The sequence below is a fragment of the Trichosurus vulpecula genome, chromosome 2 (genome assembly GCF_011100635.1).
Source record: "Trichosurus vulpecula isolate mTriVul1 chromosome 2, mTriVul1.pri, whole genome shotgun sequence".
Classification (NCBI taxonomy): domain Eukaryota; kingdom Metazoa; phylum Chordata; class Mammalia; order Diprotodontia; family Phalangeridae; genus Trichosurus; species Trichosurus vulpecula.
This window is the reverse complement of record NC_050574.1, coordinates 204198516-204214823: the sequence shown is the minus strand read 5'-3', so window position 1 is coordinate 204214823 and position 16308 is coordinate 204198516. Positions and strand designations below refer to the sequence as shown.

The following is a 16308-nucleotide window of genomic DNA, read 5'->3' as shown; positions in this document are numbered from 1 at the left end:
TAACCATCTTGGCTCCCCACCCTCCATATGGTTCTTTTAAAAGAAACATCAGTTGCTCATGGTTGGGCCAAGCTAATATAATAAAAATGACACTTTTACCTAACTTAATTTACTTGTTTAATTCCATACCAATTCAAATACCAAAAATTATTTTATAAAGCTGGAAAAAATAATAACCAAATTCATCTGCAAGAACAAAATGTCCAGACTATCAAGAAAATTAATGAAAAGAAAATCTATGTAAGGTGACCCAGCCATACCAGACCTTAAACTGTATTATAAAGCTGCAGTCATTAAAACTACTTGGTACTGGCTAAGAAATAGAGTGGTGGATCAGTGGAATAGGTTAGGTACACAAGACACAATAGTCAATGAGTATAGCAATCTACTGTTTGATAAATCCAAAGATTCCAGCTTCTGAGATAAAAATTCATTATTTGACAAAAACTGCTCAGAAAACCAGAAAATAGTATGGCAGAAACTGGGCATAAACCAACATCTCACAACATATACCAAAATAAAGTCAAAATGGGTTCATCATTTAGCTATAAAGGCTGATACTATGAGCTATCTGGGAGAGCAAGGAGTAGTTTACCTGTCAGATTTATGGAGAATGGAAGAATTTATGACCAAACAAGAGTTAGAGAGTATTATGAAATGCAAAATGGATAATTTTGGTTACATTACATTGAAAAGATTTTGTACAAACAAAGCCAAGTACAAGATAAGAGGGAAGCAGAAAATTGGAAAAAGAATTTTTACAACCAATGTCACTGATAAAGGCCTCATTTCTAAAATATGCAGGGAACTGAGTCAAACTTTTAAGAATAAAGTCATCCCCCAATTGACAAATGGTCAAAGGATATGAACAGACATTTTTCAGAGAAAGAAATTAAAAATATCTATAGTCATATGAAAAAATGCTCTAAATCTCTAGTGATTAGAAAAATGCAAATCAAAACAACTCTTAGGTACCACATCTCACCTGTCAGATTGGCTAACATGACAAAACAAGAAAATCATAAATGCTGGAGCGGATGAGGGAAAATTAGAAAACTAATGCATTATTGGTGGAGTTGTGAACTGATCCAACCTTTGTGGAGAACAATTTGGAGCTTTCCCCAAAGGGCTATAAAAATGTGCATGCCCTTTAGCCCAGAAATACCACTTCTAGGGCTATATCCCAAAGAAATCATTCAAGTGGGAAAAGGGCCCATATATCCCAAAATACTTATAGTAGATCTTTTTATGGTGGCAAAGTATTGGAAATCAAGGGGATGCTCATCAATTGGGGAATGGCTAAGCAAGTTTCGGTACATGAATGTAATGGAATACTATTGTGCTATAAGAAATGAGGAGCAGACAGACATCATAATAACCTGGAAAGACTTATATGATCTGATGCTAAGGAAGGGGAGCAGAACCAGGAGAACACTATCCACGATATCCACACACAGTATCTCTGATGACTAATTTGATAGACTTGCCTCTTCTCAGCAATGCAAGGTTCTAAGACAACTCCAAAAGACTCATGATGGAAAAAGAGATTCACATGCAGAGAAAAAATAAAGGAGTCTGAATACAGATTGAAGCAAACTGTTTGCTCTTTTTTGTTTGTTTGTTTTTCTTTTTGTTTCTGTTTTGTTTCTTCTTTCTCATGGTTCATTCCATTGGTTATAATTCTTCTTTGTAACTTGACTATTTTGAAAATATGTTTAGTGGGAAGGTATATGTAAAACCTATATTGGATTGCATGCCATCTTGGGTGGGGAGGGGGGAGGAGAGGGAGGGTAAGAAAATTTGAAACTCAAAAATTTGAGGAAGTGAATGTTGTAAACTAAACTAAAAATTAATTAATTAATAAAAATGAAACCACTTGATATAGTGACTGGAGGGCCTGCCTTGGACCCAGAAAACATAGGTTTAAGTCACATCTCTGACACACTGTGGCTGCGTGACTCTAGACAAGTTACATATCTTCTCATTTCTCCAAGCAAATCTCTAAAACAACAAATGTCTTTCAACAGCTGAAATAAAGCCATCACATATACATACATATGTATACACAAATATACATTTTTGTGTATATGTGTGTAGGTATGCATGTGTGTATATATATATGCATGTATATGTATATGTATATGTATATGTATATGTATATGTATATGTATATGTATATGTATATGTATATGTATATGTATGCTTGTATTGCAGTGAAAGGGAGATAAATTTAGAGTCTTTAGTCCAAATCCACTTAATACCTGTGTCGTCTTGGGGTTTGTCACAACTTCTCTGGATCCCAACTTCTAAAATAAATCTCAGATGTTGCCTTTAATTCTAAATCTATGAGCTTATGATTCTACTTCACTTTATAGATGTTCATTGTACATTTGCTTCATTAACTCTGTGTGTATATAGTGAGTAAGCACATATTTACGGGCAGAAATAGTTTTAAAAAGTACATAGCTACTTCTTCTCCTTTCCTCCCATGGCAAGGGAGTAAAAGATCTACTGTTGTCAGGAGATAAAAATGCAAAAATTTTTAATGATATAGTGAAATACACACACATACATATATATATATATATATATTTACATACCTATGCAGATATTTATATGAAATACATATATTTATATATTTTACACATCTCTGTGTATATACACACAAACACATGTGTGACCACTACTTAGCACATTATGTAATTTAATGCCTAGTAGATTGAGATACTTTTGAAATGTTTGACTACATTCATAATTCATTTGCAAAGCTGTGCTAAAACTGCTTAAAAATGCATTAAATCTAATAAAGAAGGAATTGGGGGGGGCAAAATTGAAAAATAAAGAAAGTGACTGGGAAGATTAATGCTACATCTCACTGAATGCTACCAATATCTCCTATAGGATCATTCATTTTTGATATTATTAACAAGGTCACAAATATCAAGTTTAAGTTTCTAAAGAGGAAGCATTGCCAGGTAATTTTATGTTAACATACACTGATCTTTAGAGTAAGAAGTATTTAACTCTATTGAAAAAAAAAAATGACCAGGAGGAAGTTCTTAGAATCGTAAAGGCAAAGGAAGTATGACTGCTAACTTCTATTGAGTTTCCAAAATTCCCCATTATTCATGTGCTTTCTCAAAGGGTGCAATGCACACCGAATCACTATTTCATTAATTATACTCAAAATGCAATTCTTACATTTATTTTAAATGTAAGGAGCCTGATTTGATCACTTTTATTATATTTTTCCTTGGCATCAGATCCTGAATAAAAGCTCTTAAATGTCAGTGTTCAGGATGTTGTGTTCATTATCAGAAGTACAATCCCAGTTATCCATTTATCCACCTACAAATACTTTTGCCAGAAGTTATTTGCTTTTAAGTTATGCTCTATTTTTGGTTCAGGGAATATTCCACTGACTTAGGAACTAAGAAATGTAATTTCTTCTCCCATGTGTAGAAATTCTCAATTCATTCTATTTGCATTTTGTGGAAAGTTTGGAATTAGATCAGATAACGTCATAGTAACATGCTAAGTTGACTTGATCAAGCCAGAAAACCTGGCTTATCCCAGTTGTCATATAGATATATTTTTGAAATTTATTTAGAGACTGTTCCATATCAGGCTTTTGAAGTCTATATGTCTACTTTCAAAATCTGAGAATAGATCAACAAAAAATATTTAGATATAAGAAGTGAATTCAATGAATCTTTAGTGATCATGTAAGTGTATATGTATATTAATGTATGTACACACAATATTCATATATGTACCTGTGTTTGTGTGTCTATGTCTCTGTCTCTCTGTCTCTCTCTCTCTCTCTGTCTCCCCCCCACCATTAGTGTAAAGTTGTCTGGGTTATAGACAGTCTTATTCCTTTTGATATATGTGTATATGTATGTATGTATGCATGCATGTATGTATGTATTACCTAAGATACGCTGGCCATGATATGGGAAGTGTTATAGGCAGTGATTAGAAACACTGGAAAACCCAAGAGGCATGCCTACACTAAGCTGAGGAACAGAAGGAAGTAGGAAATAGACAGCACACAGACAGTTCTAATTGTGACATCCTCTACTTCAATGACTCTCTATTGCCTCTATGATACCTACAGCTATACTTACAACACTCTCTCTTTGTCTGTCTCTGTCTCTATCTCTCTCTGCCTATCTCTATACATAAATACATAACACACATATACATATGTTCATATGCATATATATATGTGTGTATATATATATATGTATATATATATATATATATATATATATATATATATATATATATACATTCATATATTAGCTTAACACATACATACCCATATATTCTCTGTATTGATATCTCAGCTTTGGAATTTTAAACCCTTAGCAATATGATTACCTTTCTTGTCTACTTCATTCTCACACTTGTCACTCCAGTTAAACTGGCCTACATGTACATGACATTGTATCTTTCATCTTTCTGCAGTTCCTCCTCACAGTGCTTTGTTTCCTATAGTCCCTAGTTATAGTCCCTTTATTTCCATAGTCCCTAGTTTCCTATAGCTTAAGTGCTTCCTCCAATCTGAGTCACTTCATGATTCCCCTTGGTATTCTCTTGAATACTAAAAATTATTTAATAACTATTTATTTTTGACAAGTTTTATCCTCTGATAATAGGTAAGCATCTCTGTTTTTGGATTCCAAGTTCTTTGCATAGATCCATGAACATAGTGGTGCTTAATAGCTCCTTGAAGGATTGAATTTCTCAGGCTGAGACCTAGTCTTCTCACAGAAGGTTAGCAAAGTTAATGAGAGTTCAGGATGAAAAATTCTTCATTCTAAATTTAAGAAAAGGTAATATGACTTAGCCAAAGTCAAAAAGCTATAGTGTGGCAAAATCAAAATGAGAAACCAGGTTATTCCCGACCTCATAGATGAATAATTTTTTTCCATTACACCATGTTGTTCCCATTATTGGGAACAGTGGAAAGGTGGGCATAGGTTTCTAGCCTTATTTTCTTTCATGTATACCTTACTTTTGGAACCCTTCTTCTTTTTCAAGTTTCTATCTCCCCATTAAGAACACTGCTCTTTCAAACATTCACCCTGCCATGAACCATCCTGGCTCCCTACTTTTAATACCTTATTTCACCATTTATATCTCTAGGTAAGTTTCCCAAGCAGCACAAGGGGAGTTTCCACATCCAGTTACACATTTTAAACAAAGAAACAGAACAGAGAGGTGGGGAGAGAGCAAAGTAGATGATTAAGGTAAGGAAGAAAAGGAGAATGAAGAGGATGTCAGCTTTATAATCAGAGTAATGTTATCAGTAATACTGTCCATCATTGCTCCTCAGCAAGAAGGCTAAAACTGAACAACTTTTTTGTTTTTCCTCATAGAAAGTCATCCAAGCAAATCAAAGGGAAGACAGTATGATATATTGGGAAGAACAAGCAACCTGGGTTTTCATTTTGCGTTTACCAGAATCTCATGATGTGAACCAAGGTTAGTAACTGAACCTCTATGGGTCATATAATTCTTCTGTAAAATGAGAGAATTGATTTAGATAAGGCTTAAGATTCCCTCTACCTATAAAATACCATGAATAGATGAAATTTGCTGTTTTTTTGATAATTGTTTATATCTGTCATATAAATTCATATGAAACAGTCTTGAAAATATGAAAAGAGCGGTGATAGAACTATGCTGAATTTGCCACTGGGTCTTTGGTACAAGTTTAAGATATTTATCAGCTTACAATTCTGTTAGGTAAATGTTGGGACAGAAAATGTTTTGGAGGTTGATTTTATAATGTATCTCCAGGGTTCATAATACAAGAAAGTGGAAAAATTGAGAGTTTTATATAACAAGATTTTACAGGTACTTTCACCATAAATCCTTTTTGACCAGGCTCCAAGACAAATCCCCTTTCTATTATATTCCATACCATCAAAAAGAATGCTTTATCTAGGCTGCTAAATACCATTTTTTCATATTTTGATGTGTTTGCCTGATGTTGCATAATACCTTTGCATACAATAAAATCAAGTTTAATTTTGTAAAAGAAGGAAAAAGGGTAAAATAGAATTATATGAGATAATGAAAGATAAATAGCCATATTAGAATAATCTTTAGAATAGTTTGACTGAGAATAATAGCTGATAGCTAGTTTTCATAAAACATTTTAGGGTTTGCTAAGTATTTAATGTGGCAGCTGATGGTGCAATGGATATGGTGCCAGGCCTACAGTCAGGAATAGTTGAGTTCAACTCTAGGCTCAGACACTTTCTAGCTGACTGACCATGGACAAGTCACTTAACCTCTATTTGTCTCAGTTTCCTCAACTTTAAAATGGGTATAATAATACAACCTACCTCGCAGTTTTATTGTGAGGATCAAAGGAGATCATATTTGTAAATAACACTTAGCACAGTATCTGGCATATAGAAGACACTCTATAAATGATTATTCCTTCTCTCATCATTCTCTTTTACATGTATTATGTCATTAGATCTTAGCAGCCTCCGTATAAGGCAGATACTGTTATTCCCATTTTCAAGATGAGGAAATTGAATGTCAGGGAAATTCAATGAATTGCCCGGAGTCCCACAGTAGCCTTGGAAACTTAGTAGCTGTGTGATTCTGGGCAAGTTACTTAAACCTGTTTGCCTCAGTTTCCTCATCTATAAAATGAGCTGCAGAAGGAAATGGCAAACCACTCCACTGTCTTTGCCAATAAAATGGGGTCATGAAGAATCAGAAACACACACAAAAAACCAAACTGGGTATCAAGTCATGAAGAATCAGATGCAAATAAAAGTAACTGGGCAACAAGTCCCTAACAAAAGAAGTGCTGACTGTTCTAAATAGCAATGGACTTTGTCTAGAAAAATCTGTCTCAAAATTTTCACGTCTCTTGATGGGCAGGAATATTGATGATTTTCAATACTGAATAATATTAAATATTAGTCCCCATGGCATGGTAGACATACTCCTTGTCTCAAAGCCACAAAGTCCTGGAATTAAGTCCTTTCTATGAACATACTTCTTGTATGATTACCACTTAACTTCTCAATGCACTAGGTTACTTTGAAAGGCTTTTGGTTGTAAGGAAGGTGCCAACCTACAGAGGTAGAGTTCTCTCACTGGAGTGTTTACTCTATCAAAGAAATCACAGTTCCAGGCCCTATTTATATAGGATACAAATGTTGTTTTTTTTTTTTTTTTTTTTTTTTTTTTTGGAGATGTGTGCTTCTGATGTCAGTAATAGGCGATGTGTGTGTGTGGATGAATACCACAAGATGAATAGAATGTGCAAAATGTGATTGGAATGTCTGAGACAGTTTCAAACAGGAACTCTGATGAAAGCTCTCCAGGGTCCAGTGGCCATCTCAGCATGAATGAGCGTTATCAGATCCTGATGACTGATTGATTTTTTTTTTAATGCAATTTATTTATTTAACATATTTAGTTTTCAGCATTGATTTTCACAACAGTTTGGATTACAAATTTTCTCCCCATTTCTGCCCTCCCCCCCCACTCCAAGATGGCGTATATTCTGGTTGCCCTGTTCCCCAGTCAGCCCTCCCCTCTATCACCCCCCTCCCCTCTCATCCCCTTTTCCCTTCCTTTCTTGTAGGGCAAGATAAATTTCTACGCCCCATTGCCTGTGTATCTTATTTTTTAGTTGCATACAAAAAGTTTTTTTGTGTTTGAACATCTGATTTTAAAACTTTGAGTTCCAAATTCCCTTCCCTCTTCCCTTCCCACCCACCCTCCCTAAGAAGTTGAGCAATTCAACCTAGGCCACACATGTATTATTATGTATAACCCTTCCACAATATTCATGTTGTGAAAGACTAACTACATTTTGCTCCTTCCCAACCCATCCCGCTTTATTGAATTTTCTTCCTTGACCCTGTCCCCTTTCCAAAGTGTTTGTTTTGATTACCTCCACCCCCATCTGCCCTCCACTCCATCATCCCCCTGCCTTTTATTTTTTTTTTATCTTCCTCCCTCTTCTTTCCTGTGGGGTAAGATACCCAACTGAGTATGTATGGTATTCCCCCTCAGGCCAAATCTGATGAGAGCAAGGTTCACTCATTCCCCCCTCACCTGCCCACTCCCCTCCTCTCCTAGAACTGCTTCCTCTTGCCACCTTTATGGGAGATAATCCACCCCATTCTATCTCTCCCTATCTCCCTCTCTCAGTAAGTTACTCTCTCATCCCTTAATTTCATTTTATTTCTTTTAGCTATCTGCCCTTCATCCTCAACTCACCCTGTGTCTGCTCTCTCTCTTTTACATATATATATATATATACACATACATACACATACATACATATACACATAGATACATGCATACATACACATTCACTTATATATATACATAAACATATATATATGCATATATATATATGCATATTCCCTTCAACTACCCTAATACTGAGGTCTCATGAATCATACTCATCATCTTTCCATGTAGGAATGTAAACAAAACAGTTCAACTTTAGTAAGTCCCTTGCAATTTCCGTTTCTTGATTACCTTTTCATGCTTCTCTTGATTCTTGTGTTTGAAAGTCAAATTTTCTATTCAGTTCTGGTCTTTTCACTGAGAAAGCTTGAAAGTCCTCCATTTTATTGAAAGTCCATATTTTGCCTTGGAACATGATACTTAGTTTTGCTGGGTAGGTGATTCTAGGTTTTAATCCTAGCTCCACTGACCTCCGGAATATCGCATTCCAAGCCCTTCGATCTCTTAATGTAGAAGCTGCCAGATCTTGGGTTATTCTGATTGGGTTTCCACAATACTCAAATTGTTTCTTTCTGGCTGCTTGCAGTATTTTCTCCTTGATCTGGGAGCTCTGGAATTTGGCAACAATATTCCTAGGAGATTTCTTTTTGGGATCTATTTGCGGAGGGGATCGATGGATTCTTTCAATTTCTATTTTGCCCTGTGGCTCTAGAATATCAGGGCAGTTCTCCTTGATAATTTCCTGAAAGATGGTATCTAGGCTCTTTTTTTGATCATGGCTTTCAGGTAGTCCAATAATTTTTAAATTATCTCTCCTGGATCTATTTTCCAGGTCAGTGGTTTTTCCAAGGAGATATTTCACATTGTCTTCCATTTTTTCATTCCTCTGGTTCTGTTTTATAATATCCTGATTTCTCATAAAGTCACTAGCTTCCACTTGCTCCAATCTAATTTTTAAAGTAGTATTTTCTTCAGTGGTCTTTTGGACCTCCTTTTCCATTTGGCTAATTCTGCCTTTCAAGGAATTCTTCTCCTCATTGGCTTTTTGGAGCTCTTTTGCCATTTGAGTTAGTCTATTTTGTAAGGTGTTGTTTTCTTCAGTGTATTTTTCAGTATTTTTTTGGGTCTCCTTTAGCAAGTCATTGACTTGTTTTTCATGGTTTTCTCGCATCCTTCTTATTTCTCTTCCCAATTTTTCCTCTACTTCTCTAACTTGCTTTTCCAAATCCTTTTTGAGTTCTTCTATGGTCTGGGGCCAGTTCATGTTTTTCTTGGAGGCTTTGGTTGTAGGCTCTATGACTTTGCTGTCTTCTTTAGGCTGTATGTTTTGGTCTTCTTTGTCACCAAAGAAAGAATCCAAAGTCTGAGACTGAATCTGGGCGCGTTTTCGCGTCCTGGCCATATTCCCAACTAACTAACTTGACCCTTGAGTTTTTCAGTGGGGTATGACTGCTTGTAGATTACAGAGTTCTATGTTCTACGTTTGGGGGGGAGGTGCCAGCTCTGTCAGAGCCGCACTCCTCCTTCCCCAAGGACCCCCAGCCCAGACTGGGCTCAGATCTTCGGCAGGCTGTGCACCCCTGCTGTGATCCGCCACTTAATTCCCCCCACCAGGTGGGCCTGGAGCCGGAAGTAACAACAGCTGTAGCTGCCCCACCTCCGCTGCCCCCGGGGCTGGAAGCCGAACCGCGAACTCCTTCTACTCCCGCAGCTTTTCCCACTAACCTTCTCTGCAGTCTTTGGTGTTTGTGGGTCGAGGGGTCTGGTAACTGCTCACGTATTCAGAGCGCTAGGGCCCCCTCCGCCCGGCTTCTGGACTGGATCGTCCACGCCGCTCAGGCTGGGCTCTGCTCCACTCCGTTCCCAGCTCCCAGCTCCCAGCTCCCAGCTCCGTGTGGAATAGAGCTCACCCAGAGACTATCCGGGCTGTCCTGGGCTGAAGCCCTGCTTCCCTCTGCTATTCTGTGGGTTCTGCCGTTCTAAAATTGGTTCAGAGCCATTTTTATAGGTTTTTGGAGGGACTCGGGTACGGAGCTCACTCTAGTCCGTGCTTACCAGCCGCCATCTTGGCTCCGCCCCTACAAATGTTGTTTTACCTAATAGTCCTAATCTCTTTGATAATTTAAAGGTAAATCCAAGATTTTCATTAACTTAGAAGGTCACTTTCTAAGCAAATGGCAGTTTTTGTTTAAATTTTTTTGACAAATTTTCTTTTGCTATTAGAAAAAAATCACTTTACTGAAGCAGCTAATGTTTCTTTAAGAATAGGATGAATAATCTCATAACCAACTTAGGTACATGTTACAAATGTATAATGACATATACATTCACAAGTTTTGGGTGAAAACAGTGAAGATTTTAGTACTATACTTTCCTCCCCAACCTGTCTTCCAAGACAGATTAAGAAAATAAACAGTTCTGTATTTTTTATCACAATAAAATTATGATTCTAAGGACCTTAAAAAACAACATATATCATGTTGCCATATGACAGTCAATACTACATGCAAAGGAATGCAAATAAATTTTCCTGTATATGTGTTGAAATTATCAACTGAAAGATTGCATTTTTGGCTATGTCAGTAAATATTTTGCCTGAGATATACTTAATAATAAAAAAAGAAGATAGCAATTACCCTAAAAGACATTTCAAGATTCTCTCCACCCCAGATATCCATTCCTGCATCGTAAGCTCCTATCTCTTCAAAGTAGTTTCTGTCAATTGAAAATAGGCCGCCAGCCATAGTAGGGGTCCTAGTTGAAAAAAATAACACAGAAAACAATATTCTTTGAAAAACAATATGTGTAATTTAATAAGTGAAACTTTAACATACATCTTTAGAGATATTTTACATTTTTTAAAAAAGGCATTGAAAAATCTTAGATTTAAAGCTGAAGTAATGATATATGCATATATGTGTATTCACACGTACACACACACACACATATATATATATACACAAAATAATAGAGGGTCATATATATGCATATATATTCATATATATAATTGACACACACATATGTAATATATGAGTGTATACACATACATATATGTATGTATGTATGTATGTGTGTGTATATATATATATATATATATATATATATATACACACTAAGATGAATATTATTTTTTCCAGTGTTTGACCAGATAGCTCAATTGAGGGAATACTGATCCTTTAAGAAAGGCCTGGGGAAAGACTGACATACCACCTTGGAAAAGCTTAGTGAAACAAATTCCATGCCTTGAGCCCTCCTCTGAAAAGTCAGAAGACATCATAAGGGTTTCAGTCATAATCTCATTTTACAAAATTTTAAATTATTAAATCAGGTATATTCAGATCAAGTTCAATTGTTTGAGGAGCATGTGAATATTGCTTCCACTGAACAGCTCTACTGTACATTTAACCTTTTGCAGAAGATACAAAATGTTTATAGGAGGTAGTATTGGAATGATAATGCCCCTAAAATTATCTCTTTCAGCGTAAAAGCTGTATCAGCCAATGTGTTATTCGTCTTTCACTTGAATTACAGGCGAAGAGATAGAAGCGTAACCCTAAGTGTGGGGATAAATCAGTGGAATCCTCAGGCCAGAAAGGTCATCTAATAGGACTCAAAACTACATAATATTTTCTCCTTGGAACAAAATTTCCTTTCTTCTACCCAAATCTCTCCCTATCCAAGATCAAAAAGGACAAGCATTGCCTTTAGAAAGAACATTTTCTTCTTTTATTTTTGTTTTTGATACAGACCTGTGATTTTATCATTGTAATAATTTCCTTGTATGGAAAGTGCTTCCAGTGATACAGATCAACAGCCCCTCTCTAACTTGAAAATTGCTTGGAGCACTTTGAGTTTAAAGGATTTGACCACAATTAAATAGCTAGATGTGTCAAAAAGTGAAGCCAATAATTTTAACTTTAAGTCTAGAGCCACTATTCAAACCTAACTGCCTCTCAAAAATTTAAACAGGATGTTATTAGTGAGGGAATTTAGGTGACTTTGGGGGGAAAATATTTTTCCCTTCCTATACACTGCAAATACTATGCTCATTTGAAAAAAGCAAGCTTCCAAATAAACCAGTGAAGGTTTGAACTACTTTTGAATGTGACCTATTATATAGGCATTGAACAATTGCTTCTATATATTATACTTAGGCTGACATCCAAGCAAGAATCAGCTTGCCTTGTCCTCACAGTTGGCGCAATACTTAACAAATCAAATACTTCACTGCTTTTACTAGCATATCTTCATCTGTCATAGGTTATGCTCACATCTCCTAAAAAGACAGCACCATTCACTGAGTAACAAGCAAATAATACTGTGCTTGGGCATATACCATATTGCAGCAATCTCAATTTCTCCCAGGGTGCCTAATGTTTCAGGCTCAGGTAATTAACTGTCTGTCATTTGGAATAGCTAAAGCTTTCTATGTCTCAAAGCTGCTTTATTACTTTTGGTCTTGCTAGGTTTCTGCCATGCCCAATATCACTGACCTTCCCCAGTTATAATGAGAAACAATAACAAAGATGAGCAGATGGTAATGATTGATTGGCCACAACCCTGCACCTAAGTGGGGCTTTGGAACTCAATGGCAATAACTGTATATGGCACAGTGATACTGGATGGTCTCCTTAATAGGACTACAGACAAACATTGTTGCAATTATTTTACCATAATATTGCCAAATAGTTTAAAGTGCTAAGTGATCCATTTTAATGACCACCCCAAAGGGTCTAGCCATTTATCAAAAGAATAATAAAATGCTAATGTCTTTTCAATTTAACAAATGGCTATCATTTCTGCATAGAGAAGAAACATAAAACAAGGCACAAACTATTTCTAAGTAAGTAATGAAATTAAATTTTACCATCCTAAATAAAGAATAATTACAATGTGTTTCCATTTTACCTGATGAAAGGCAAGGAGAAGAAAAAGTTCCCCTATCTCTTAATTTAATAGGTTTCTATAGTAAGGTTTTTCAGCATAAATGGGGCCATTATAAATACTTGCAATATCACTTAGACTCTGTTTCTACTGTTTTTGGCCCATAGAATATGTAACATCTACGTGTGTTATTGACATTTTTTCCTGTATATTGGTTAGCTTGCATTGGCCCTCTAAAGTTCCCCACCTTGACAAGCCATCTCATGCTTCCATGCATTTCCATAAACCATAACTTGTGCCTGAATATACCTTTCTCATCTCTCATTCTTTGAACTTTTATTTACAGTTCAGGATAATAATAGTTCTGAACATATGTCTTCAGCTTTGTGTTCTCTAATCACCCCGGTTAGTAATGCTCTTTCTCTCTTCAAATTACACAGTATTTACATCCCTGCATAGATGTATGCTACTATAGGAATATAAAGTCCTTGAGGGCAGGAAATATTTCTTTTTTTTTCTTTGTATCTCTGTCTTATCACATCATCTCATCCCAGCAGGCACTTGCATATTTGTTAAATTGAATTGAATTAAACATATAATATATTATGTCTACACATGCAAGGCACTGTATTGTCAATTCTGTCTTAATGCTGTATCTTCCTATGGGTCACAAAAATCATAACTAGAAAAATACAAAGTAAATTTAACTGGTTATTTTGTCTTTCTACTCTCCAGCATCTATTTCTTGCATACTATTATACTCAAGTATTATTAATGGTTCTTCTGCCTGGGTTGCCTTCTTCGGGACAATAAAATGAAAATATTTCAGTAACCCAAAGTGAAAATATTGTGAAACTTTTGGCAATTTTGAAGCTAGATGGAGAAAGGCCTGTTTGGCTCTATGATATGGGGGGTATTTTCCCAGGTGTGTGGATCATAAGACAGAATTCAAGAACACAACTTAAAGGTTTTTGAAGCCTCAAAGGAGGACTTGTGTTAACAGTGATAGTGAGGACAGTGTATAACATTAGAGGGGATGCTGTTTTGTTAATCTGTCAGCATTTACATTAAGAATTAGGTTAAGGAAACAGATTCCAAAATACTTGAGATGCCTAGCAGCCTTGCAAGGCAAATGATTAGCTAGAAGTAAGTATGATCTAGTGTCTGGAGCAGAAAGATTGGTCTGGGGGCAGCTAGGTGGCTCAGTGAGTACAGCACCTGCCCTGGAGTCAGGAGGACCTAAATTCAAATCCTCCCTCAGACACTTGACCCACTTACTAGCTGTGTGGCCTTGGGCAAGTCACTTAACCCTAATTGCCCTGCCTTCCCCCCTCAAAAAAAATTAAAAAAAAGATTGGTCTGGTAGAACTCAAAGGCAGGAGATATTTCAATGGATAGAGATGACTAAGAGAGATCAAAACTTAGACCCCTGAATTGCTTTTTGGGATTAAGATTTTGATAAATGTGTGGCTGTATATACATAAGTTTGTATGTATTTATGTATGTATGTATGTATGTATGTATGTATGTATCTTCCTGTATCATTTTAACTCTATTCATATTTTTCTATTTAGTGTGTTAGTCATAAAAATATTTAGAAAATCTAGTGAAACATTTTCAGTGGTAATCTGGAATCAAAATTAGGGGAGAGTGAATAATTTGGGTCCCTCCTGTATGCAAAGTCAGGTGTCCTGAAGAAGAGGAGAATGATAGCATTAAGAAACTAGTAGAGTATAATGAATCAATCTTTAGAGCTTGGAAGCTGTTGGAAAGAAAATAATAGCACCAGAAGGGTATAATCATTCAGGAACAACAAAAAAGTTATCATATTCTTTAGTTGGAAAGTCTTACAAATATCTGTCAAATCATAAAAAGCACTCCTTCCAAACCAAGACATTCAAACAGTGTGTGAAGGCCAAGTTGCTAAAAACATAAATCACTGTATGTTAATACTCCAATTTGCTTAACTCCTTTGCAGGAATTGGATGTGTATACATACTCAAATATTCTGATGGATCTGTAACTTCATTGATGTGATATTGCCTTCAACAATATAGAAACGACGTATCTGTGCCAGGACATTTTGTGAGAATCTTGTACATGTTCTCCCATACATTTGTACAGATAGACCCAATATGTTTTAACATTCAGAAGGTGCTTTATTAAAACTAGCTCAGATCGGTAGTCAGCTTTCATTAGCATTGTTAATGGGAGCTTCCTCACAAGTATTTCCCTAGACCAGTAAAATTATAGAACCAACCAAAGAAAAATGCAAACTTTCTTTGTCTCTGTCTCTCCTCTATTGCATCTCTTCTGTTCTCTCTCTGTCTCTGTCACATATACAAGTAAGAACAAGGGACTGGATCAAGAGACCTGATATCTAGTCCCAGGTCAATCACTCTAGTCATTGTCTTCAGGCCTATCACAGCACCTCTCTGATTCTCTTCTTCTTGATCTAATCTCTTCCTAGAGCTCTAATTCTAATTTTTTTGACTGCCTTCTGATTTTCTCCATTTGCATGTACTGGAAGCACTGCAAACTTAATGTAAAGGGATGCAACATGGTAAATGCAAAGAGTGCCAGATGTGGACACAAAAGTCCTGGACTTGAATCCTGAATCTTCTACTTACTTGTATATCTTTTGCTATGCCACACATCTCTCTGAGATATAGTTTCCTTATTTGAAAAAAATGATAGGGTCAGACAAGACAACCTCTAAACATCCTTCTAGAATGAAATCTATTGTCCTCTGTCCTAGACTAAACTTATTTTCTTTTCCCCTCCAAAAAAATCTGATTTCTTGCTCTGACTTCTCTAATTTTGTTAATTTGGCACCACTATATTCCTAACTACCTAGGCTCAAAATTTTGGAGTCATCTCCATTATTCCACCTCCTACAACTCTCCTGCAAATATACAATCATTTACCAGGTCCTGAAATGGAGGAGTTTGGCATCACTTTCTGCTTTAGTGATCAGAGAAAGCTTCATGAGTAGGTGGCAAGAGAACTGAGTTTTAAAGAAAGAAGGAATTTTAAAAGTTGGGAAGTTTGAGAGAAGGAAGATGATTAGAAATATGGGGAACAGAACTCACAAAAGCACAGGTGGGAGAATCAGATAGGTAGGATGTGATATTAGTTAGTAATTTGGTGTGGCAGCCTTAAAATACAAATTGTTTCAAG

General features: G+C 36.1%; 1 protein-coding gene across 1 annotated transcript in view; it reads right to left on the bottom strand.

Annotated features, from left to right (window-relative positions):
• GALNT13 (polypeptide N-acetylgalactosaminyltransferase 13) overlaps positions 1–16308 on the bottom strand; it is a 705305-nt gene that overhangs the window by 277305 nt on the left and 411692 nt on the right. The window contains exon 6 of the mRNA XM_036747971.1: positions 10881–10998. Within this exon, the coding sequence (XP_036603866.1) occupies positions 10881–10998 (118 nt within the window). The remainder of the gene's footprint in view (positions 1–10880; positions 10999–16308) is intronic.